Source organism: Dipodomys merriami, unplaced genomic scaffold (genome assembly GCF_024711535.1).
Source record: "Dipodomys merriami isolate MVZ:Mamm:240054 unplaced genomic scaffold, mDipMer1.0.p SCAF_9, whole genome shotgun sequence".
Lineage (NCBI taxonomy): Eukaryota > Metazoa > Chordata > Mammalia > Rodentia > Heteromyidae > Dipodomys > Dipodomys merriami.
In genome coordinates this window covers 8,973,801-9,001,610 of record NW_027206512.1, presented here as the reverse complement: position 1 = coordinate 9,001,610, position 27,810 = coordinate 8,973,801, and the positions used below count along the sequence as shown (strand labels likewise).

The following is a 27,810-nucleotide window of genomic DNA, read 5'->3' as shown; positions in this document are numbered from 1 at the left end:
TTAACACATCTCTATTCTATTTTTCTTTCCTGGATGATTCTGAGTTGGAGGAGCACACTGGATCATTTCAGGTATCTTCAGCAAAAGGAAAATGCATATCCAGTAGAAATTGGTAAATGCATATTCAATAATCTCTATAATTGTAATCATACTGGCTCCACAAAATAGACCAAGCTGACCACCAAGATCTGCTGGGATGGAAAGCAATACAGCAATTAAGCCATTGTTTAATCATAAAAAAGAAAATTAAACATTACTAGCAGTTAAATTATTTAAAGCTAACAAGATAGTCACAACTGAAGATATATGAAGATATATTTATTGATACTGGGGATTGAACTCAGGGCATTTTATCATTACTTAAAACTTTAATGTAACATGAATGCAAACTAGTAATACCTGCCAAAAATATCCATACAAATCATCTCAAAAAGAGAGACCCAGTAAATATACAGTCTCTGAAAATCTAACTCAGATTTCCAGAATATACAGAGTCTAGATAAATCCCTAACAGAGCCTACATAGTTTAAAGTTCATTCTCATGTGTAACATGAACAGTAGAAATGAAACATTGGTAAGACAGTACTGGATGATGTCATTTTCCAGAAATTTAATCTTCAGGCAGTCTGGGCAGCAAATGTTTAAACTTCCTTTTTTTTTTTTTTTTGTCAGTAGTGGGGGTTGAACTCTGGGTCTGAGCTCAGTCTGTGAGCTCTTCAGGTCAAAGCTAGCTCCACACTTGGGCCACAGCGCTACTTCTGGTTTTCTAGTGGTTAATTGGAGATAAGAGTCTCACAGACTTTCCTGCCCAGGCTGGCTTTAAATCGCCATCCTCAAATGTCAGCCTCCTGAGTAGCTAGGATTGCAGGTGTGAGCCACCAGCACCCAGCTAACCTTCTTTAATCAATATATCTAATGGTGAAAGGAGACATTTTTTTTTTGTTTTGACATATTTTTGTTTGTTATCTTTCCTTTTGTTTGTTTGTATTTGGGAGAGTAAGGGAGGTCACATACAAAGGGGAAAAGGATCAACAAATATAGCAGTGATACTAGACACAATGTAAAAAATGAACTGTATATCTTATGGGTGGGGATGGGAGGGAAAGACTGGGAAAGAGCGATGGAAGAGAAGACATGGATCAATCAGGTACTGATAATACCTGATTCAACTATACAAAAACAATAAAATATGTAATGTTCCATTTAACCGAAATATATTACATGTAACTGCCTTTTTAAAATGTTTAGAAGTCTGTATTTATCATAACTGGATTCCTATTGTGTTAAAGTATATTTAACATAAAATGTACCATTTTCTATCATTTTTAAGTTGTGCAGTTCTGTGGCATCAAGTGCATTCACCATTTTCCCCACCTATCACCATCCTTTCTCTCTATTTTGCTTTTCCTGCCAAAAAAAACTTTAGAACAATCATTTCTCATTCTCTCCTTCCACCAGAGACTGGATATCTCCCCTTTGGTCTTGGTAAATCTGGCTACTAAAGATCCACCTTCTCAAACAGATTGCATTACTAACCTGCTTCTCAGCACCTAATTCATCTTAGATCATGCTAGCTTTGCTAAGTGTGGTAATGAAATATAGCTTCTCCAGTGTAAAGGAGAATTGTGATGCTTTCTTCCTGTCTCAGTCTCTTCTTCATCTTAAATTGACTGATATCTTTTAATGCTGATAAACATTCATGTGATCAGCATAGCATCTTCTACTAAACAATAAAACCCAGAAAATAAACAATTGAGTTGATTGTGAATTTGATGATAAAGGGATGGAACAGGCACTGGTTGTAAAATAACCACCTAATTTTATTTGCTTTAGTTCTATTTGTTTGCCCTATCCGGAGGTGACACTCTGTGCAGTTATGAGGTGGTCATACCTCACTGAAATAATCACCTGTGACTATTGTAGAATGTAAAATGTGAATGTGAGTATGAGAGAAAGACGATCAGCCGTACTTGTTAAAGCCCGATACGGGGCTGAGTTGCATGGGAATAGAAGTGTTAAATGTAAATAACCCTCCATGAGATGACAAGAACTACTGATTTTTTTCTCCCATTGATAAATTAAGCCTTAAAAAGGAAAGGAAAATAAGCTAATAGAAAATGAAGAGAACTGAGAAACAAGTAAATAACACTTACCAAGTAACTCAGGCACACTCACTGCTTTTTGTTGTTGGGTTATCTTATAGTTGAGGTCACTATAGTTTATTTCTATGTTCACAAGATTTTCCCTGGTGATAGAAACACAGTTAACTTAGCTTAATTCCCACCTGAAAAAGGTAATATTTATTTTAAAATCAGATGCTGCCTAATGTTCAGTTAGACCTATCATGTATACTCAATGTTAATCTTAATATGTACTATTTGGAAAACACTCATGGCATGTTAATATTTAAAGAAAAAGAATTTTCCCTGGACCTAACAATTTCCTTTCCTCTCTTTTGAATAGAAGCATTAAATATCTACTGAACAGACTTAAGTATTCACAAACTTTAAGTTATATGTTTAATTCTAATTCAAATCCTGGTTCTTTTTGTTGTTACTTATGTGACCTTGGAGAAATCAGTTTGTTTACATCTTGTTGACAACTTGGTTAAATTCCTAGTGGCCAAGATTTTAGAGTTGAATTCCCCATTGTTACAAGGACAAATTACACAATGTATATGCAGACCTGGCCCACAACCTGGCTTATGCTAAGTGTACAATAAATGGGTATTTAACTTTAGTCCTTAATACTTGAGCAAATGCTCTCTTTTATTAATATTTTCTAGAAATATTTACATGAGATCAGAGTAATGAAACAATGTTGTTTTATTTTGTTTTCCCCTCATTGGGGCAACAGAGCTTTTTGCTTGCACGAGATTTTTTCACTCAAAGCTGGTGCTCTACTACTTTTGCCACATCTCCACTTTTGGCTTTTAGGTGGTTAACTGGAGATGAGTCTTAATGACTTTTCTGTCTGGGCTGTCTTTGAAGCTTGATCCTCATATCTCTACCTCTTGAGTAGCTAGGATCACAGGTGTGAGCCACCATTGTCCTTATGAATCACTGTTTTGAAAATAGTTCTTTATATGGCCTTGAAGATTCTTGCTCTATCTCCTCTACCTTGAACTTAGCTTCTACCTTGAACTCCAATAGTATCTTTAGTTGTTTCTTGATATTTCAACTTGTATGTCTTGCAAATGAATAAATTCCCAGTGAAATTCTTGATATTTCTTCCATTTACAATGTAAAGCATGACACTCCCTGTGTTCAATAGGAAATTCTATTTTTCATACCTTCAGTATATATTAGAGTGTGACTACCTTTGCCTGAGCTTCATAATATTTCCTGGAGATTTTTACAATATCATTCGGATGGATCTTTGTGCTTCCAATCTTAAATCATCCCATCTCAAAAATACATATCTTCTGCCCCCCACATAGTAACCATAATGTACTTGGATAACATGCTCACAGCATGAACGCTCAGTTCCAAGCTCACAGATACTACAAGGTATTTAGTCAAACTCTTGCATGCACTTCTGACAATCACCACTGTAAGTCCTTGCTCACTGTCCTCTTCAAGAAGCTCTTTCCTATCATAGAAAACAACCTTGACAAAGAGCTTCTGTACCTTCTCCAGACTACTTTCCACCTACCTTTACTGTCACAGGATTCCAATGCCACATGACACAACTACCTGTATTAACTGTCAGTTGATACTTCAGTGGAATAGACACAAGGAGGCAGAGTTCTGTGTCTCATACACAGATGAATCCCCAGATACTAGAATATTCCATGAATCTTAACACATCACAGTTGTTCATTATATTTTTGCAAAAAATCATAACAAATTAAAGATAAAACCAATAAATGAGTGGGTAAATATTAACTTGCCTACTCTATAAGTGGAAGAGTAATCCAACCAGCACATGAATTTTAAATGACAATAATAATTGTCATTATGGTTGGATTCTATTTGCAAGCCTTCCTGGAATGACATATCTAAGGAACAGGACTGTAAATCTCTTTCCTGTTGTTTACAGTTTGTTAAAAATCAATATTCCTAAATAAACTTAATTCAAAGTGTATCATTAATATGTGTACCTAATGTTCATTGGTTTAACCCTGAGTAACAGGAAAATGTATTATGTTTAAACAGATAATGGAGAGTCATGGAAATGTTTACAATTTATAAAATAATTACTAAAATAAAAGAAATAATAAAGGTGTCTTGGAAGTTCAGAAATCTTAGTAATAATTTAATCTCCTCCTCTTCCATTATGGTCCTAATTTACATGTATATTGATAGTATTGTTTAGTTTCTCAGATACAACATTCATGGTCATTCCCAAGCATTATCCACATGTGTTTTGAGGAGACAAGAAATTCCTCTCTTAAAATAATACTATGATGTTTGTGCAGTGTCTTTCACACAGGTAATTTGTCCAGTCCTTTGGGTCTAACTGAATCTTTATGTTATAGTAACCCAGAAATATTCACTAATGTCTTAGATTACATGCTTGTCTTAAGAAAGATACAATTATAAAATAGAATGTGGATTCTCATAAGGGAAAAGGGATTAGAGAAAATGAACATATATCATGTTCCAAAACACTAAGAAAATGTTTTTCCGTGGGCTTGAACCCAAAGGCTGCATTATTCATTGAAAAACTATTTTTTATAAAACAATTTTATATATAATTTAATAAACTACTTTAGACATTTTTATTATAAATTTGTTAAGGTAGAACAGTTTTGAAAATTCACTTTTGTTTTTATTTTTTTTCCTTTCATGCAATTGTTTCTAACATATTTATAAGATTATTTCTATGTTGCTTTGGATGTCCCTCCCCCACGTTATAACCCCTGCTTTCACTGTATTTGATGTTGGTATAATTTGTGGAGGGAAAGGGAAAAAACAAATCGTTTAGGGATAGAGGTGGACCCATTGCAACAATGAGATGTACAAGTCGTTATGGCGAAAAACGAACTTTACAACTTTAGTCGGGAGGGGGAGGGAGGATCGGGTGATGAGAGGAGGGGGAGTATGGAAAAGGATAGGAAGGGGAAACAAAGAGGAGGCTACAATGCTTGATAAGAAATGTACTCATGGGGGGGGAGGGGGGTATGATTGGGTGGGGGGAGGGGGGAGGCTGGGAAGGGAGGTGAAGGGTAAACAAAGGAAGAGGCTGCAATGCTTGGTAAGAAATATATGCATTATCCTGCCCATGTAATTGTAACCCCTCTGTACAGTATGTTCTCAAATTAAAAAAAAAAAAACATGTACTCATTACCTTGCCCATGTAATTTTAACTCCTCTGTATGTTATTCTCACAATATAAATAAATAAATAAATAAATAAATAAATAAATAAATAAATAAATAAATAAATAAAATTCACTCATACAACTAATGAAATCTGCCTAAATGCCACTACAATCGATCCTTACATTCATGTCTATGATGCTTGGCTCAATTAATCTAAGATTTTCCTCATCTGCCTTACAGGTTCCGCAGCTGCCACGTGTGGCAGAATGTCTATGTTTGGGGGTTAGTTTCTTCCCCAGAAATGAACATACACAATTGTGAGTAAATTCAAAGTTGTTTCTTTTCTCACCTATTGCCAGTTAGATTTATGTCTGCTTCCTCAACACACTGCGTTTGTCTTTTCTAGTTCACTATTCCTTCCTTTCTGCTCCCAGTGCACAAATAAGTCCATAATTCTACACGGATTTCTTTTTTGTTATTGTTGTTTTTGGTCGGTTGTGGGGCTTGAACTCTGGGCCTGCTCCATGTCCCTGAGCTCTTCAGTTTAAGGCAAGCGGTCTACCACTTGAGCCACAGCACCACTTCCGGTTTTCTGATAGTTTGTGGGATGTAAGAGTCTTACGGACTTTCCTGTCTGGGCTGGCTTTGAACTGAAATCCTCAGATCTCATCCTCCTGAGTTGCTATGATGACACCAGCCCCTGGCTCTGCACAGATTTCTAGCGAGCTCTGTCTGGGGTCTGTGAAGCCCCTGGGGCCACTGTGCTTGATCAGCAACTTGCCTTGGTTCTCTTGCTAAGTACCCTGAAAAGACCCCCCAGGCATCAGTTATGATGAAATACATAGGAAGCTATTTATAATGATCTGAGTTTTAGAAAAAGAAATGGTGCCCTCTGGGATTGTGTCCAGTAAAGAGAGGAATTTTTTTCTAATCCCCCAAAACGTCTGTAGTCTCATGCCTATATCCTGTGCAATTAAATACTCTAGAGATCTCTCAAAGCGAAGTCAAAGTGCTTTTCTAAATCATATTTGAAAGTAATAGGCATAATATTACATGCAAATTAGGTTCCTTGTTAAAATGGAATACAAAAATACCCTCACTAAAGGCAGCAGTATCAACTGAGATATAATTACTAGTTTCTTACTCTCTGGCTTTTCATTAAGGGTTTAATTAAAAACACTTTTAGCTGAGTATGTGAAATCATACCCCAGGAGTCCATCTTGATAAAAACACTTCCACCTCACCCAGACTTTTAAAGATTATTTTATTGTCTCTGAATTTACATGGGAAGAAATTTTTATTAAAATAAATCCCAGAAATAAACACCTGAATGAAAACAAACCTTCAGTCTGGTACTGGATATGCAAAGATAAATCATCTTAAAAATAATTAATGTATTTATTTTAATAGATGTAAGTCCAAATTATCAACAGATGATATTTGATTCCCTTCTAGGTTAGGTCTTATACCTAAAAATGTAAATAAAAACAAGTTATTTGTTGTTTGCTTCTTCATGAGTTCAAGTCCCTGTACTGGCCAAAGAAAAAAAATACTCACAAGAATTTTCTATGCAGTTTGATTCATGGTTTCTTAGGGGCATCATGCTGTAGCAGAAACAGCACTAATCTAGTCCTCATTTAAGGGCTGGCTGAAATAGAGGGAGAATCCTAGGTCTTTGCATAAAGACCAAGATCTGAAACTAATTCCCTTTTGTGCCATTGAAGGCCTTGATGGGGCAGTTATTAACAATAGTGTGTATTAAAATTAGTATTAATGCATTTTGAAAAATACTTTAAATACTGTGTCGGTGTTTTGCCATCTACTCTGTTGCAAAATAAAAACAATAACTTTTATTTATTTTTTACCCCTCCACACACACCAACATCATATATAGTGAAAGCAGGGGTTATACCATGGGGGAGGGACATACAAAGCAACAAAGACATAATCTTATAAATATGTTAGAAACAATCGCATGAAAGATCTCTCTCTCTCTCTCTCTTTCTCTCTCTCTCTCTCTCTCTCTCTCTGTCTCTCTCTCTGTCTCTCTCTCTGTCTCTCTGTCTCTGTCTCTCTGTCTCTCTGTCTCTCTGTCTCTCTGTCTCTCTGTCTCTGTCTCTGTCTCTGTCTCTCTCTCTCTCTCTCTTTGTCTCTCTCTCTCTCTCTCTCTCTCTCTCTCTCTCTCTCTCTCTCTCTCTCTCTCTCTCTCTCTCTCTCTCTCTCTCTCTCTGTCAGTCGTGTGGCTTGAGCTCTAGGCCTGGGAGCTGTCCCTGAGCAATTCAGCTCAAGGCTCATGCTCTACCACTTGAGAATAACAATAATTTTATCCTACCTCCTTACATCATTATTAGCAAACACAAATAACATAATATACAAGTACAGAATGTTCATATTTGAAATATTATTTGATTTCAATCTGCACAAATATTACCCCCATCTGGGACAGTGGAGGTATGATTATAAGCAAATGAGTCCAGTATCATTTCATTTTTCAGACATTTGATTTGAAGGGGAAGAAAGACGTGACCTCTCACTGTACATCTCAGTGCTCTCATTGTTATTTCAGTGACACATACATTGCCATCCTTGATTAGTCAGCATTTCATTTCCTAAGACTTAAAACATTCAATAAAGACAAATTCATGTTAATTATGTGATTACCCAATATATTCTTGGCTTTGATTCAACTTCTTGGAAAGAAATCTCAAACCATTTTGACTTGGAAAAGTAGAATAAGAAATAGTAGCAGGATATTCTGTTTCTTCACAGGACACAGGGCAACTAGAATTATATGTTCCCATTGTGCACAATCCTTTTAGTTCAATGTAGTCTGAAATGAAAACAAGGAGAGAATATGCAGGTATTATCTCACAGTGAGGACAGTTTGTTAAAGGTTGTGATTTCACTCATTTTCAGTTTTAAAGTAGCTCACAAACTCCATCACCACTTTTTTTTTTAAAACAAATGTGTTTATATGTTTATGCTTAAGAATGCAGATAGCCAGGAAGATAAAATAGAAACCACAGGAATTGTTATCCTTTAATTTATTGAGTAACTGGATTCAGATCTTTAATAGAAATGAGAAACTCTCCAGAAAGACCCTGTGTGAGGTTATTCTTAGGAGAGGCCACAAAGGTTGAACAGCTATGTGCACTCAATCATATAAAATGGTATTTATCGAAATGAACTCCAAGAAATGGGAAGAAGAGGATTTATGTTATTTTGCTTCTTGTTTGTTTGCTTTTTTCTTGTCCTTTGTTTTTGATTTCTGTATATTTTGTCTTGTATGTAAATTTATCTGTTTGGGGGAGGGCAAGGGAGAGCAAAGTAAAAACAAATGCAGCAGTGATACTCACTAGACACATTGTTGAAAATGAACTATACACTTGTGGTGGAGGAGGGCCAAGAAGGAAAAACTGGGAGAAAACGAGGGAAGAGGTAAAACTGTTCAAAAAGAAGACATGACTTATGTAACTATAACCCATCTGTATATCACCTTTACAACAACAATTAAAAAAAAAAACTAAGAAGTTATGCCCTCCACGTGCCAATGGCTCATGCCTATAATACTAAATACTCAGGAGGCTTAAATCTGAGGACCAGGGTTTATAGCCTGCTCAGCCAGGAAAGTTGGTGAGGCTTTTACTTCCCATTAACCACCTAAAAGCTGAAAGTGGAGCCTGTGGCTCAAATGGTAGAGTACCACCCTTGATCAAAAGTGCTTAGGAACAGGGCCTGACCCTGAGTTCAAGCCCCAGGACCCTTACACACTAAATAAACTAGAAGCAGATGTATCCAATTATACACAAGTTTCATGCTTAATCCCAGCATTTAGGAGGAGAATCAGGGAGGATATTGCATTAAGATTATCCTGTCTGTGCAAGAGAGGCTTAAGCCTGGAAATCCTAGCTACTCAGGAGGCTGAGATTTGAGGATTATGGTTCAAAGCCAGCCAGGGCAGGAAAGTCTTTGAGACTTTTATCTCCAATAAACCACCAGAAAACCGGAAGTGGTGCTGTGACTCAAGTGGTAGAGCACTGGGCTTGAGCTGAAGAGCTGAGGGACAGCGCCCAAGCCCAGACTTCAAGCCCCATGACAGACCAAAAAGAAAAAAAAAAAGATAAAAAGATTATCCTGGATTACATAGTAAGATCTTATCTTAAAAATAAAGGAAAAAGGCAAGAAAAAAATAAGAAGGAAAAAAAAGGCATTTGGGCTGAGAAGGTGGCTCAGTGGTAGAGTGCTTGCCTTGCATGGATGAGGCCCTGGGTTCGATTCCTCAGCAACACATAAGCAAAAAGAAAAAAGCCGAAAGTGGTCCTGTGACTCAAGTCGTAGAGCGCTAGCCTTGAGGTTAAGAGCTGAGGGACAGCGCCCAGGCTTAGAGTTCAGGCCCACGACCGGACCCCCCCCCCAAAAAAATAGGCATTCATCATTATGATTCCAATTGTTTAAAATTTTACATGTATAAAATAAGTGCATAATAAAGTGAACAGGTGAAAGGATGGTTCTCACATGGCTCACTTTACATGACTTTCTCTTGTATCAGTGATTTGACTTATCCATGACAAACATGTTTATTTACATACAAAAAGAAGGCTATTTTTATTATTGTAAAGAGCAAAATTTTAAGTAGCATGCTAATCAAAAAAAAACAAACAAACTTGAACTCTCCTGATATTACTCTGTCAGTGTGCATTTTTAACTAAAGCAAGTCTGGAAATCTGAAGGATTTTAGTTTGTTTTTGTTTTACTATGTTTATTTAAGTTATTATTAAGAAATTCCCTCTTGCAGTTTATTTTGTTTCATTTCTGCATTATTTATGATATGATTTAATGTTGATAGGTAAGTTTAGTGCAAGTCTTGATACAAAATAAGTAAATGAAGGCACTTACCAATGATAGGAGAAACACAGCTGTAGTATTTTTGTAGGTCACATTCTGTTCCATTTCCTTAAAAACAGTAAGTTTAACATATGCTTTTTTTTTTATGTGTTTTTGGTGCTAGGGAATGAACCCAGGACATTATGAACCAGGGTACCCCTTACCTCAGAGTTGCTTTCAAGCCCCAAGACTGCACATAAAATAAACAGCTTAATGACAAACATTTCATCTGTCCAAACATCCCTGCATCCATCTATCCAGACACTTATTCTTTTGTAAAATAAATAGGATAACATATTTTTTTTTTTTTTGTCGGTCGTGGGGCTTGAACTCTGGGCCTGGGCGCTGTCCCTCAGCTCTTCAGCTCAAGGCAAGTGCTCTACCACTTGAGCTACAGCGCCACTTCCAGTAGGATAACATATTAAGATCTAATGAAACTACCTAGAATGAATAAGGTATTTTTTTTAAAATTTCTTTCAATTTTGCCTCTACAATTCTAAAATCCTTAAGTGGAACTAAAAGTTTTCAAATGTTGGTAGCCTTTTAGTTTTAAAGCTCACAGTTATCATCTTATTTGACTCATCTGGCAACCTTCTGATGTGGAAATTATCATTTAACAAATGAGGAAACTAAGCCTCAGGAAGCTGCTTGTCCAAAGCTAAACAGTCAGCCTTCGCATGCTCTGAATGTCTTAAATCCTGTTCTGTCCATGCATATGATTATCTCTATCTATCTATCTATCTATCTATCTATCTATCTATCTATCTATCTATCTATCATCTATCTTTCTTTCTATCAATTTATATATCTATCTATGTACCCAACTATCTACTTAGCCACCTAATCTACACACACACACACACACACACACACACACACACACACACACACACAATGGCTGGATGCCTCTCGAGATAGAATGAAGGCAAATAAGCACCAATATTTATTAATACTGAGACAAACAACAAAATGAACATCCATTCAAGTGGAGTTTAACCCCAGGACTGATTCTAATAACTTAGTCTTTGAATCTCATCTGAATTTATTGCTATACCCATGGGGTCTCTGATGTCGACTACAGTGTTTAGTCAATAATCTGGCAAATAAGAAAAGGAGATTATCCTCTTAGAATTTGTGGACAATTTGTGGAATGCTTGCCTAAATACACTAATGTGCTCTTTATATGGAAACTGCAAAAATTGAAAGGCAGAAAAAAGACCTGCATTTAATGTTAATAGAAAATTCCTTTTTTAAACCATGCCTTCCTTTCTTCTAAAACATAATGAAACTTTGGAATTGACCCACAATCTGAATAGCCAATTTGGAAGAATGCTTTTTCAAGTTATTATTGGAGTTACTTTAGCTAATTAACTTTAAATTTTTATTTCTTCATCTGTAAGTGAAATTAAAGGGATATGTGAGGATCTAGCCAAAACAGTAATAATATTTGTGATTTATTCAGTGTCTTTTTTGTTGTTTTGTTGTTGTTTTGTTTGGGTGGTTTTGTGATAGGCTCTTTTCATGTAGCCTGGGTTGGCCTGAAAGTCATTATGTAACTTGAGATCTTTCCCAGTGGGCTTGCGTGTGTGTGTGTGTGTGTGTGTGTGTGTGTGTGATTTGAGGAAATCAGTCCCCAGGCAGTCAACATGCTAGAAAGTAAACATTACAGTACATGACTCAATTTATTGTTCTTTCCAATATAAATGTGAAGGGCAAATCTGAGTTAGAGCAGGCATTTGTATGGGTCAGTAGTTTGCAGGGATCTGAAAGGTAGCTCTTCAGGAACATGGTATTGGTTAAGAGAAGAGATAGCATGAATGAATCTTTGAGGCTTCTCCAATGGAAGAGAGAAGAAAGGGTTTGTCATTTGTGTGGAGGGGGAGAATAATGGCAAACTGGTTTTCCCTTAGTGTGGTTTACATTTTTAATAGATACGTTATGGAAAGGGGGATTAAGGAAATATGGATAGGTAGGTAGGTAGGTAGATTCTTTGCCTGACACTTTTTAAACCACTTCTAATCTCATTTAATCCTTGTAACAGCCCTGGAAGTTAGCATGAACATCTCCTCACTAGGCAGAAATAAAGACAGAGCTTCATCCACTTGTGTGAGATCATCCAGATCAGTCATTGTGATCAGATCCCACTCTTACCCACCCTGCTTTATCACTTCCTTCATCGCTGGCCTTAAGCAAGTCCCTGGCTGTGGAAATGTCTCAAACTTCAGGCAGAGGAGACTTGAAAATTCTCCTGTAGTCACAATGTACGGAATGCCCCCAAAGTGAAATCTTAAATGTCCATAAGACTTAATGCATATGACCTGATTTTTCTTTCAAATTAAGAACACCTTTACGTGCAGTTTCAAGTACCAGAGAGCAGCTAGTTGCAACCTTTGAAATAAGAAGCTAGGATTTACCTTCAGAACACAATTGTCTTTTATAGAAATTTCTGCAGGACTTTATGACTTCAAATGTATCAGTAGAGTTACATTGGATAATGAATCAAATTTCCAGCATGGAATTTCATAAGAAGAGAAAGGAGTTGGATGGTGTATTGCTTTCCCATGTTTCAAAATAAGAACTGGTAATTGAGTATGGAAATTGTCCATCTTTGTTTACCTGGAAGCAGAAAAGGCAAACATCCACATTGCTTTTTTATGTGCTGGGCTTTGCATTCCTTCAAACAACCATAAGTACTGTAGCTGTGAAAATTCTGCAGCTTGATATCAGGATTGCACTCTCCCCAGGGGTATTCTTGGTGGACTGTCTGAAGACAAAACAAACACGTGCTTCAAAATATTTGTCTAAGTCAATCCAGCCATTTTTTTTCATCAAAGAGGTTCATACATTGTTTTATTTTCACTTGGAGCTCTTCAATTTTTAAATTTGACTCTATAGGCCTATTTTGCCTACACTATTCATTTGAAACCCCCTAAGGTAAATATTAGGTGGTATTTTTTACATTTATCTCAAATGATAGTTAATAACGTCCTGCAGACTAATAATTCTAAAAAATTAACTCATAGAATAACAGGAATGTGGCCCAAGTCTGCCAAGCAAAAGAAGAACCCTAAGTCCGAACCTCAGTAGACCAACTAGTTAAGTAACTAAGTAAACATGTGTAAAAATTAACTCATATAAAATCGTTTTAGTATATGTTGTGTTCTCATAGTCACCAGCCAACTCACAAAGAAGAAGCAAGAATTCCCTTAAATAAGGGAATACAGTGTTCCAGGTTGCAACATAAATGTTTTCTTCATATTAAGTAGGGAAGTGAAGGAGTAAATTCTTTCCTCATACTAACTAGGAAAGGAATATTCCCCACCCCCAGTTGTCCAGGGAAAGGACACAAATTCAGCAAGTAATAAAGATAATTTCCGAGCCAGTAGGTAGATAATGTAAAAAAGCCAGACTTGCTCGATTGTTGCTTGGCACTCTTACCACTCTAATTTTCCTCTTCCCAGATAACCCCTGGAGACAAAACACCATGTTCAGCAACTTGTGAATTTCTCATGCAAGTTACTTTGGGTTGCATAGCTCCCCAGCTTGTATCAGGTTGTATATATGAATTTAACCACTTCTTTTTGCTTTCAAACTTTTTTGAACTTGCATACATTTGTAATAAGAAAGGATCTCATTGCGTTATTTCCAAAAATCACATAATATGCTTTGAACAAACTGTAATTCATACTTTATTTAGCAAGCATGTGCCTTCTGATGAAGAAATAGAATGTAAAATGAGACTGGGATTTCCTGCCCTATTTTAAGGCATGCTTTTTTTGTTGCTGTTGTTGACTTAATGTACTCATTACTCCACCTAATTCCTCTGACTCTGCCCATCTCTAGCACTTGCCTTGAGTTGGCGGATTGTCACCCGTGCATGCATGCCCACTGGTGAGGACAGGCCCAAGCCATCAAACTGTGGCTCCTTCTTAGGTGAATGGATAACAAATATGATCCCAGCATCAGCAAAGCCCAGGGAGGGCTTATCAGTAAATTCCTCCTGAAACATAAATAGCCATGTTCTCAAATGCTAGAATTTAGGATTTTGTTGCATCATGTCATCATAGCATTAGAATGCCCTAAAATCAACATAGTCAGCTTAATACTAGGCTTCAGTCTCTTTTTGTGTAAATAGTGTAAAAGACCCCCTACAGCTGTCTACAGATGGGGACTCAGATACACCAGTGGCTCTTCATGCCTGACTTCCATCTTCTTCTTCACCAAACTGTCTTTTTATATTTCCCCTTTGGCCCTTTTCTTTGATCCTATACTTTTGAGAATCTATTGGTTTTTCTCCCTTTGCAATTAACACCCTTAGGCTTATTTCAAATTTATTTCCCTGAACTTGTAAAGATTTATACTATTTCATTAACACCAGTATTGCTTTGATATAATCTTATGTCACGTAAAGATATTTTTGTACTAAACCTCTAGGAATTTGATCATTGGACTTGAGAATATGATGACTTCTCAGCAAATGGGTCAACAGAATATAAGATAACCCCTTTAATGAACATGCTCAATATTCTCTTTTTAAGTCATAGACTTCTTTACTCTACTGGTTACAAGCCTTTAAGAAGCAAGAGCCTGATCTAGTGAAATAGCTCAGTGTCATATATTTATGAAACATTGCATTGTTTGCAACATTTTTTCTAATGTTCTAATTTTTTATATAATCATAAAAGAATGGCTACATAAAACATTCACAGAAAGTTGTCAAAGAGCATAGTATTTCAAAATATGTTCTGGAAGTTTGTTACTTTAGGTTTTGTAAGAATGCTCTCAAATCAATGATCAAAAGCAGAGAGGTGACAGTTCATTATCTGCGCAAAACTATTCCCATTATATTGTATGTCCACAATATTAATTCTGATTTTTGTGTGAGGTCTGATCTTAGCAGGATATCAGGAAAAATAAATGAATTTGCATATTTTAATTGGAATATAAAATGTTTTGGAAATCCCAGCTTGGGAAATTTATGATTAGTTTTTAGCTGGGTGCCAATAGCTCACTCTTATAGTCCTAGTGACTCAGGCAGTTGAGATCTGAGGATCTGATTTGAAGCCAATCTGTGTGAGAAAGTATATGTGACTCATTTCCAATTAGCCAGGAAAAACCTGGACATGGAGTGGATAAAGTGGCAGAGTGTCAGCCTAGAGAGAATAGCTCAAGGCCATTTCTTAGACTTTGTGTTCAAACCTCAGTACTAGGATAAAAAATATTTTGATCAGTATCTGATTAGTAGGGCTAATATCTGAATGGCTTGAAAATATTGGTCAAATATTTGCAATGTGCAACATTGTATTTGGATGTAAATAAAATTATCCTGAATGGATATAACAGAAAATTATAAAAGAGTACTTTAGTGGAAATTCTTGTGTGTGTGTGTGTGTGTGTGTGTGTGTGTGTGTGTGTGTGTCACACTTCCACTTCTGACTTTTTTTTTTTTTTTGGTCACTTGAGGGGCTTAAACTCAGGGCCTGGGCATTGTCCCTGAGCTCTTTTCACTCAAGGGAAGTGCACTACTACTTTGAGCCAGAGCGCCACTTCCAGTTTTTGAGTGGTTAATTGGAGATAAAATTCTCAAGGGAAGTTTTCTGCCTGTGAGTCAAAAAAATTGCCTTTTTATTCTCTGAGTCAGTAAGTTACATAACACCCATGTACCCTAACATAACAACAAAAGATAAAATAGAACCCAACCAGTGGAAAATACCCTAATCACATATCTTTATACTTATGTTCTTTTCTTATTAAATGTGAACCCTGTCTAGGTTGAAGAAAGTTCAATACCTGCTTAACATTGAAAAGCAAGTTTAATCCTCTTCCAGAGACACTCACTTTATTCTTTCCTTGGATATTTTCACCATGATTAAAAGTAAAACAATTTCCATATTCAGTGAAGACATGTTTAAAATCCTCAATAGGAAAATTAACAAAACATAGTTAGTTGAGCATTTTAATCAATTCTAGAATTTATATTGCTTTGACTTTTTTTCTAAAAATTACAGATATTTAAAGGAAAAATATCCAAAAAAGAAAACCTCAGGATCTATGGACTTATATGCATATACATAATAATAATAGCTTTCATTTTTAAGGATGCAAGTTGTATCAATTTACATATGATTTTTGTCATGATAATTTTTCATGTATAATGAAGTGTGTTTATAATGTCTACAATGAAAACTAAGCAATGATATTCACCAGACACTATGTTGAAAATGAACTATACAACTGGGGGGTGGGGTTATGGAGTCAGGAGGGAAAAAGCTGGAAGAAATAACACTGTTCAAAAAAGAGATGTATTCAATACATGACATATATAACTGTAACCCCTTTGTACATCACCTTTACAATAAAAAATAAAATAAGCTTGATAAGAAATGTACTTGTTATCTTGCCCATGTAATTGTAACTCCTCTGTACGGTATTCTCACAATAAAAAAATAAAGAAAGAAAAAAAGAAAATGAAATAAAATTAACATTTAAAAATAACTTTTTCTAGGTTTCAGTAAGGATCCATGGGAGTATATGCTTTTTTGTAGTAATTCTATTCAATATTATTTATTTTAGGAACCACCCATTTTCCACCTATTTGTTCACTGTGGAGAAATCACACTGCTCTGCCCCTTGACATCCTCCAGCCTCCTCCTTCAACAGTGATGGTGTGCATGTGACAAAGACAAGACTAATCAGTGTATCTCATCCTTTTGTGTCTGTGATGAGTTCAGCAATTGATGCATCCTGCCAAGCCAGAGACTTTCATGGATTTTTATATGGATATTGGACTTCTATCCTATGATAATGAAAGTTTGGGGTTGCCTCAGCTATTATATTGGCTATGTGTGTAGCAAGTCAATACAAAAAAGGCAGCAATAATTTATGAGGAAAAAATAAAAGTCGTCTATAAACACTGGTCTTGGTCTTCTATAGTATGGCAATTTAAAGCTATTCCTTCTTAGTTAATTAAATCAATTCAGTCCTTTTACTTCTGGCTTACTAATGCTGAGTTTCTGTAAAACACAAATGCAAAAGTCTTTCTAAGCCAAAAATTCCCAGTGGTGAGTTTAAACCACCTCTGTCAATTATTTTCACTTCTATTAATTGTCCATCCGTATTTTTATTCTGTCTAGCATTGTGCCTCTTATAGCTGACAAAGTGATATGGAATTATACTCTAAAACCATGAGTTTGCAAAGTTTAATTTGCAACACAGAGTACTACATTTGTGACATAAGAAATATGGGACCCAAATTGCCTATATGTGATTCATTAATAGATTCCTAGTGTTATCACTTTATCCTCCATGAAAATAAATTATGTAAGTAATTAAGTCATACATTTTTGCTGAGCTCTGGTGGTTGACACCTGTAATATTAGCTATTTGGAAAAGTGAAGATTGGGAAGATCATAATTCTGAGGCAGCCTGAGCAGAAAAAGTCTACAGAGTTCTGTCTTAATGGAAAAAGTTACAATGGGAAGTGTAAAACAGGTGAGTTTCTGCTCCAAGGCTGAGACAGAAAGTGAAACTTTATTTCAATAATGGCTACTACAAAAATTTGTTGTACTCATAGCTCAGCAGGGAAGCACTTGCTGAACAAGTGTAAGGATCTTAGTTTCAAACTATGGTACTGAATATATATTAACAACAACAAAACAGCCAGGTGCTGGTAGCTCATGCCTATAATCCTAGCTATTAAGGAGGATGAGATCTGAGGATCATGGTTCAAAGCCAATGTAGGAAGAAAAGTCTGTGAGACTCTTATCTCCAATTAATCACAGAAAAAAGCCAGATGAGGAACTGTAGGTAGAGTGCTAGCCTTGAGCCAAAGGAGCTCAGAAACAGCACCCAGGCCCAGAGTTTAAGCTCCGGGAGTGAAAAAAACACCTCCAGAATTTTACAGGTGGTGCATACATATAATTCTAAGTTTTATGCTGGGGTAGTTATCTTCTTCTACATCCTCTCATAAAATAATGCAGTACAAAAACAATAATTGCTGCTTAATCATAATAGAAATGTTATAGGGTTCACAATAAAAGTAAAATGTGATAATAAAGAATCAAGAAGATTAAAATATTCTCTCTTTTTTTTGGAATTGCTTTTCTTTTGGAAGAACTGTGCTACAAGAAAGGCTATCAGAATATCTGCTCTCTGTCTTTCCTTATCTAACTTCTTGAAAAGAGCAAGTAGGTTCACAGTATTTTGTGTCTTCTGATTCTATAAAGCAAAAAGTAACTAAAAGAGCTTATCAAATGTAATAGTTGAGTAAATTCAGGTCAATTACCCAAGGAAGTGAACTTTTTCTCATCATGAAACAAAAGGAAGCTTATTATCTTGATGATATTTGGAGACACTTCAGAATTATTACCTTTGGGCTACATGGCATTCCAAAAAAGTCACAATCCAACAAAGTGCTATTATTGAGATAAAAACCATTGTTCTTGACAAACTCTGTGATGCTGAAGTTTTGGTGGCTGACAGCAAAATCAATAGCCTCATCAGAGTCAGTGAAATTGACTCTGGTTTCCTGAAGGTGAAGAACTTTGGAGACTATGTCCCATAAGAAAAAAATGATGCCAAATTTGGCTACAGCATCTGTTTGGAATCTATTAGAAGGAATAAAAGCAGCGGTCAGAAGAATACAACCTTTAATTAGCTACAGACAGAGACCAAACATCTTGATTCAATATCAGCATCTTCTTATCTTCTACACTCCCTCATTCACAAGATAGGATGAAAGGGGTGACATTGATCAAGATGCATTGTACTTCAGGTGGATATGCTGGACTGAAAACCCTTTGTATAACCTCTCAAGAATAATAAAAAGATATTCAGGCAATTTGTGTTGTATTTGTACATTCTGTTCCATTTACTTCAAAGGACTCCCACACTTGCTCTCGATGAATCTTGTTGAAAAATTCAAACCCAAGTCTTCCTTTCTTCCTAAGGAAGAAGTGGGAGTGTGTACTTGAGAACCTGCAGGAAGGATCCAGATTCCCTGGGTCCATCTTTATAACTGCCACTGCCATAACTGTTCTGCATCTGTTCAGAGGAACCATGTTCCCAGCCTCGCCATCATCATATGGATATAGATGGAAGTGGAGGAAGTATGTTAACTGAAATGAGCCAGACTCGGAAAGACATGCTTTCTCTCATATACAGAAACTAGATATATAAGTACAAACAAACAAACAAACAAAAAGAGACCATTTGGGGGAGAGGAGAATAAAGGAGGGTGCTGGGGAGATGAATATGATTGCTGTTCCTCCCCCACCCCCAAAAGAAGAATCATAAAGCCTGATCCAGAGCAATAGACCAAACACATGAGGCCTGGCTCCTGAGAAATAGCAAGTGGGTATTTTATATCAATTAAATGAACTCCAAGGTTAGTATTCAATTGTTTTTTCTTTCATGCAATTGTTTCTAACATATTTATAAGATGATTTCTTTGTTGCTTTCTATGTCCCTTCCCCATGGTATAACCTCTGCTTTCACTGTATTTGATGATGGCATAGTTTGTGGAGGGGAAGAGAAAAAACAAAAGGGATACAGGTGGACCCATTGCAACAATGAGATGTACAAATCATTATGTCAAAAAATGAACTTCACAACTTTGGGGTAGAGGGGAGATGGGAAGGGGAAACAAAGGAGGAAGCAACAATGCTTGATAAGAAATGTACTCATTATCTTGCCCTTGAAATTGTAACCCCTCTGTACAGTATTTTCACAATTAAAAAAATAAAAATAAAAACTGATTCAGTACAATGAAACAGAAGAAGCACTCAAATAGAGTGTCAGGGTTTTCACATGAGCCTGTCACAATCTCAAGCATCTCTTTTCTCTAGAAGTAAATATTGCAACAAAGTTAGGTTGCTGTGATTTCTAGGCCTGAAGTTTTGCTCATTTAATCCTGGAAGCATCATTTTGGGTTATTTGTTGTAGTGATAGTTTTCATTACTGGGATGAACTCAGGGTCTTATGCTTTCTAGTTAGTCAGGCTCTTGATGACACAACTCCAGCCGTATAAGGATCTCTTTTGTTTGTTTTGTTTCATTAATTATTGCTCTCCTTGGAGATAAAGACAAATGGAAAAGAAAATGTAATTGGTTTTTATTTTGAAAATAATTTATTACTTACTGAAATGTAATATGAATATGTAGCTAAAATCCTAATGAAACAGATATCTCTACCAATTCAAGCAATATCTTTAATTCAAATTCAAAACTATTACTATTAGTAAGTTCTGTGGAAACATTTTTCTCAAGTAATTACTTTTAAAGGCAATAAAAAGAAATCATTTGTATATGCATATTTTTCATTTAACATATAAAATAAATAGGATTCTCAGTATAATTCACAGTTTCAATGACTGTTTATGAAACAGATGCATTTAGTAGTTTGTTGTATTTTATTTCTATTTTTATGTTTCTATCTTCTTTCCATAGCTGTAAAACTTTGTAGAAAAATTCTACTTAGGGGCTGGGAAGGTGGCTCAGTGGTAGAGCTCTTGCCTTGCATGCCAGAGGCCCTGGGTTCGATTCCGCAGCACCACATAAGCACAAAGAATAAAGCCGGAAGTGTCGCTGCGACTCAAGTGGTAGAGTGCTAGCCTTGAGCTGAAGAGCTGAGGGACAGCGCCCAGGCCCAGAGTTCAGGCCCCACGACCAGACCCCCCCCCAAAAAAATTCTACTTAGTGGGCCCTGATGCCTCATGCCTATAATGGTAGCTACTCAGGAAACTAAAATCTGAGGATTTTAGTTCAAAGTCAGCTCAGGGATATAGCTAACATTATAGCTTGACTCTTGTTCTCAGAAAAATCTTGCAATATAGTTGCTACTGAAACCTTGGGTCTCCCAAGGTGAAATCTCTACTTAGTGAGCAAACTAGGGTAAGATTGATATAATATTCTCAGACTACCAAATCTGGAGGCAGAGTATTGCCGACTTCTAACCTGTACACTCCTAGAATTTACCCTTTGCAACATAGAGCTGAATAATAGAAATGACCTGGAAGCCTACAGAGCACACTGGGGCACTTTGCTGGAGCTCTTTCTAGCCTTTTGTCATACTGAGGCACCAAACAAGACAGAGGAAAAGATACGTAGTTCAAACTCTAGACTTTCACTGTTCTTACTGACACTGAATAGAAGTTCTGAATAAACACTTGCTAATATTCTATAGTCTCTTAGAATGATTTCCATATATTTTAAGGAATTGTTTTTTAAAAAGTATCTTCACCAGTTACATTTTATTCCTTGGTGACAAAATTAGGGTGGGAGGATCTTTATGTGTCCTTCTGGAAGTCATATCTTTGCTTTCTTTCAGCTAAGTGCACCAGCCACCAGCCTTTGCTTTTGGTAGAATGCATGCCATGTCACAGAGTGGGAGGCAAGACATACAGAATAGTTTTTCTCTGGCGAAGGTGGGTGACATATCTTTGCTATCCGAGGCCCTCATAGAGAGCTTCAGTTCATGAAATAACATCAGCCATAAAAACCTCCTATATTATGTGCAGGTTCTTAGTAATAGCTTAAGAAACTGTTTTAGAAGTTTCTCAGAATAAAAGAAAATGGAAGTAGATATTACTTGATCAGATGTAATGACAAATATGTAAAGTAGGTGATATTACTTCTTTTTATTTGATGGTACTGGATTTGAACTCAGGGCTTGGCATGCAGGGACATTACCATTTGAGCTATTCCAGCCATATATATATATATATGCATATATAACAAAATATATATCTATAATAATAATATTTAAAATATATTAATACCATAACATAGATAATATACATATATATGATGTATTTAGTAGATAAAATATGTACACATATGAAGTACATTAATGGTGAACATATATAATATAAAATGAAGTATGTTATATGTATAAGGAGGTATATAATATGTGTATATGTGTGTGTGTGTAAATCAAAGCTCTCAAAATGAAGTGATCCCTTCATGCAAATAACTGATTGAAGAAGTTCCCTTCCATGTGTGTGAAAATCAGCTCTGTGATCTTTCCAGCTTTGCCATAGAGCATCACTAAATTATTACAGCTCTGAGGGAGTCTTATTTCAGACTTGATGCACAGGCAGTAAACTGCCAGTAAACTCTTGGAGTGAGTTGTCATCAAGGACTCAAGAAGTGTCACTAAATTATATATAGTTTTTTCTCGGCTCAGGTCCCTGTGTACCTGTCCAGGTGACCCCACCATGGAGTTACTCCTTCATCTACTAGGTTAAATACAACACGTTTACTAGATCATGCCATATTGATGTGGATTTTGAACAAGTGCTCCATCTTCCAGTTCTTCCTTATCTCCTCGGGTGACCCTCTAAGTCAAGTTTCATACTCAGGTTTCCATGATACCCATACAAAGACTGCTACTTTCTTCCCTGTATTCTCAGACCCCTCCTGGCCCAGCTTTCCTTCTTCCTTCTTTTGTTTCTTATTCCTTCCTTCCTCCCTCCCTTCCTTCCTCCCTTATTTCCTCCTTTTAGGTTTGTCCTTGTACTGGGTGGAGCTTGAACTAGGACCTGGGTATTGTCACTTAGTTTTGTTTTGTTTTGTTTTGCTTAAGGCTGGTGTTCTGGTACTTGCACCATAGCTAAATGTCTGATTTTTTTAGTTGTTAATTGGAGATAAGAGTCTCATGGACTTTTCTGTCTGGGGTGGCTTCAAATCTCCATCCTCAGATCTCAGCCTCCTGAGTAGCCAGGATTGCAAGAATAAGCCACAACTTTTTTTTATGACTTAACTAGTATATTGCATTTCATTGGCTATGTTCCTCCCTTTCTTTTTTTTTTTTTTTTTTGTTTTGGCTAAGTGCCAAACAAAAAGTATAGGAAGCCATTTAAATATAAAACCTGAGATTTACCTAAGATATAATTTTGAAATCAAGAAAAAAATAAGGAAAATAAGTGAGATGAAAAAGCTAATAATTCTATTTCCTTTCCTATACTTTTAAGTTCAATTAAAGCATCAACGTTTCACATATATTAAATACCAAGTAAGAAAATGTTATGCCAATCATCTACCTAAAGTTACGCTAGCAAATCCATAGATGTAATCATGATTTATAAAGTAATTTTTTACCTGTTCAAGTTACAAAATGTCACAGCTGGGAAGTCGATCTTTTCCACATACTGCACCTCTATTGAGGTCGTGGTTGGCCATGTGAAGTAGTTGACTAAGCGGCTGTAGATCTGCCATACTAGAAGTGAAACAGAGCCCAGCACCACCGCCAACCAGATGACTTTACGAACTTTGTTCTGGTTCTGAGCAATGTTGTGTACCCCATGAAAGGAAGTGGAGGTGGCAAAGTCGTGGTCAAACTTCTTCCGGTCAGTGGGAGATGGCAGTGGTTTCTTGGAAAGATAAAGTTTTATCTTTGCTAAGAGTCCTAAGGTTTTGTCCATAAAAGAGTTAAAAGAAAGAAAAGTCATGAGTTAAAGAAGTCTAATGAGGATGGCCAATAGACACATGAAGAAATGCTCAACTTCTCTAGCCATAAAAGAAATGTAAATCAAAGCAACATTGAGATACCAACTCACTCCAGTTGAATGGCAAAAATCAAGAATTATAACAACAACAGATGCTGGAGGGGATGTGGACAGAAGGGAACCTTACTACATTGTTGATGGGAGTGTAAACTTGTTCAACCATTTTGGAAAGTAGTATGGAGGATCCTCAAAAGACTCCACATAGAGCTCCCCTATAACCCAGCAATCCCACTTTTGGGCATTTACCCAACTGATCACAAATAAGACCACACTAAAGCTACGAGCACCTCTATATTTATTGCAGCATTATTTACCATAGCTAAGATATGGAACCAACCCAGATGCCTCTCAGTAGATGAATGAATCAAGAAAATGTGGTATAGATACACAATGGAATTCTATGACTCCATCAGAAAGAATGGCATTGCCCCATTTGTTAGGAAATGGAAAGACTTGGAAAAAATTATGTTAAGTGAAGTAAGCCAGGCCCAAAGAAATATAGGTCCCATGGTCTCCCTTATTTGCATTAACTACTATATGTCTGAGTCAAGCAGAATGAACCCTAAGATAAGTATTCAAAAATTTTTTTTGTTTTTTTTTTCCTTTCATGCAATTGTTTCTAACATATTTATAAGATGATTGCTTTGTTGCTTTGTATGTCCCTCCCCCACGGTATAACCCATGCTTTCACTGTATTTGATGTTGTTATAATTTGTGGAGGGGAAGGGAAAAAACAAATCCTTTAACTAGGGATACAGGTGGACCCATCGCAACAATGAGATGTACAAATCGTTATGTCGAAAAAGGAACTTTACAACTTTGGTGGGGGGTTGGGGGGAGGATTAGGGGGGGGGAGGGGAGGAGTATGGGAAGGAATGGGAAGGGGAAACACAGAGGAGGCAACAATGCTTGATAAGAAATGTACTCATTATCTTGCCCATGTAATTGTAACTCCTCTGTACAGTATTCTAATAATAAAAAAATTAAAAAAAGAAGTCTAATGCACCCTATAAAAAATCACAACTTACCTATAATTAGACAGTTGCTATTCTTTCTGTGTGTATCAAGGGTAGAGACTGACCTTGCATTGGATGATTTATTCAGTAATCAATAAGTAGGAGTGCTAGTTAAATGCATCTACTGGGATTGTATAAAAGCTATTCAGAATATGCCTAATGTGAACACAAATGTTCAATGGCATCATATGCATTTATTATGATTTCCAGCTTCAAATTTACCTTTCCTTGAATGGATTATTTTCAATAATTTATAATCTAAAACAAAAAATTAGCACTAATGTTTAAATTATTTCTTCTCCTGAAAGAATCAAAATTATTTAACTTCCATGAACAAAATCAGGATTTTCCTTTCTTTGGTCATTTTTTAAAAATCAGTACTGGGTTAGAACTCCAGGCCTCATGCTCTCTTGTGGCTGGTGCTCTACCGCTTCAACCATAACTTCACCTCTGGCTTTTTGCTGGTTAATTGGAGAAAAGATTTTTACAAATGTGTCTCCAGCACCAGGTGGCTTGAAGCTGTTATTCTCAGATCTCATACTCCTGAGTAGCTGGGATTACAGGTGTGAAGCATCAGCATCTGTTTTGGGTTATTCTTCTGAGACTCACAAGTGAGGCTCTGAGAAGTCAGGTCTTCAATTCATCTTTCCTCTTTGGTGTTACAGTTTATGTCAGGTGTAATTTATTATGTTTTGTATTCTTTCCTACTTGATTATTTTATTTATCTATGAATTATTTGCTCAGAATAGTTAAAGTTAAAATGACATTAGTAGAAGTCTGGTACTAGTAATACACATATACTCATGAAATTGTGATATGGAGGAATATAATTTGAGGCCAACCAACGAAGAAAAGTTTTTTAGACTCCATCTTTAAAATAATAAGAAAAATCAGGGTTGAAGGTATGTCTTAATACGTAGGGTTCTTTTTTTTAAATAGCATTTTAAAAAAAGTTTGTGTCATTATTAGTTAAGTGATCTAAGTTTTAACTTTGTAGGTGAATTTATCTTTCGTGGCTTTCAATAATCAAATAATATTGGTTGATACTGTATCACAGAAAGCCAATCCATGAGGATTACACTAAGATGCTTTTGATATTATAGGACATGTTTGGAATTTTCTCCTAGTTCATGTTGACTTCATCTGTCAGTGGGAAATGGGAGGTATCCTGTTGCAGAGGGAAAGGAGTGAGAGGTGGGCTTAGAATGGGAACACCTAATCCTGGTCCAGACCCACCTCTTTTACTCTATGCAGCCTCAGCCAAGGTTCTTCCTCTTCTTTCCACCTCCTCTGCCAAGTAGAGCAATAGAAGCTGCCTTGTGTTTTAATGTATTGAATAACACAATTCACATAGCTGGTTCAGGCCATGGAACCTGGCCTCAATAAATACTGTACAGAATTGCATATTTATAGTATTCTACTAAATTAGAAGTAATGTAGCAAATAAGAAAAATAGTGAGGCTCTATGGAAACATTTTCAAATTCTCATTTAAGACTTCACCAAGCACCCATGGCTAACACCTATAGTCCCAGCTTGCTAAAATCATAGTTGAAGCTAGCCCTGGAAGGCAAACTGGAGAGACTCTTATCTGTATTAAACAGAAAAAATTGTAGAAGGGGATGTGTGACAAGAGGCCCTGTGTTCAAGCCCTGATACTGGCACAAAAATAAACAGTAAAACTAATGATATTGCATTATTTGCAAAGAAACAGCAGGATGAGAAGAGGGAGAGGAATGTTCAATGAGGGAAATGAATCCCAGAGAGACTAAGATGCATGTATGTATTCTTTCATATGTGGAAGCTAGAATTAATATATTGATATACACTTTAGGGTGATATATAAGTTTATACAAAGGTATTACTCAAAATATAGTAGATTCAAGGGAGACCTCAAATGATATGATTCTTTAGAAAGGTTAATTCACCATCTAACAAAATCAACACCAGGAGTTGGGTAGTCCAAAGTGTATGGGTGGAGGAGGGGGATCACATGGCTGGGATCAAGGGGAGGAAGGAAACAAATGGAGAGAGAAAGAGGAAAACAGAATTACAAAATCCAATGCATACTGAGGGAAAAGGTAGTTTGGGAGGAAAGGAGAATGATCAAGGGGGGGACATTGATCAGGGTTCATTGCATTATATACTACTTCATTGAATGGCAATTTCCTTTGTACAACATCTCAAAGATAAAATTAAAATTTAAAAAATGGCTTTTTAATGTGCTCACAACAAGGCTCTTAAACTTTTTTCCTAAGTGCTAGTACTATCCAGTATTAATTAATGTCAAGTAACATATATAACTTATCTGGCCAAGCCCCAGAGAAATGAAAGCAGTATGTTGCTGTTCTTATTAATTAGTGAAGTAGTTTGCCCAGGACATGTTCTGTATGACTGAACTATTGAAGCGAAGGTGAATTCACCCTGACATAAAGCCAACTTAGTTTTTTGACAACATAAGCCTGTTCTCTGAAACGAGCCAAAGCCCCTGGTGAGGAAGACTTTTCTACTGGTCCGTGGCAAGCCAGCAGAGGATAACAGGTGGGAAGCATTGCCCTAAACACACAAGTTGCAAGTTTGCCTTTAGAAACCAGCTCACTCATGAAGATACACTCCCTGACGATTTCTTCTGCCTTCCCCAGGAATTCTGAGCTACTTTCTAGAGACTTAACAAGGTCTTTTTTAATAGCATTTCCGATGAATAGTGAAGAAGCATGGTGACATATGCCACCCAGAAAGAATAGAACTGACTTCATCATACCCTAGGAATTACAGGAAAAGGCTCAGCACCAGGTGTTGCGCATAGTAGTAACATTTCCAGGAACTCTGAACAAGTTATATTGTGTTTTAAAAATCACACACAATGCAACAGATGGAAACCAAATGAAATGAAACAACATAAACCGATTCTAACACAGTGATATTTTACAACTATTTCTGAGTTCTATAAACAGATGACTCTCCCAAAATAACGAATAATATATTTTTCACTTGGACGTGATACTGGAAATTACATCTATTACAATGAAATAAAAACCTTTCCCTTTGCTCCTGTCTGGGGTGAGTGCACTCATGGTTCCGATGGCTTACCTCCCTCCATACCTTTCTCAGAACACACTTTGGATTTCTCGCTCGGCTCCAT

At 36.4% G+C, this 27,810-nt stretch overlaps 1 protein-coding gene across 1 annotated transcript; it reads right to left on the bottom strand.

The window, feature by feature from the left end:
* Window positions 1-27,810, bottom strand: Asic5 (acid sensing ion channel subunit family member 5). The gene is made up of 10 exons (XM_070012562.1): window positions 27,771-27,810; window positions 23,248-23,554; window positions 18,519-18,756; window positions 15,941-16,066; window positions 14,001-14,150; window positions 12,767-12,914; window positions 10,163-10,219; window positions 7,928-8,096; window positions 2,154-2,245; window positions 1-191 (listed from the first exon to the last, which is right to left on the bottom strand). Exons 1-10 carry the CDS (start codon window positions 27,808-27,810, stop codon window positions 1-3), a joined length of 1,518 nt encoding a protein of 505 aa, XP_069868663.1.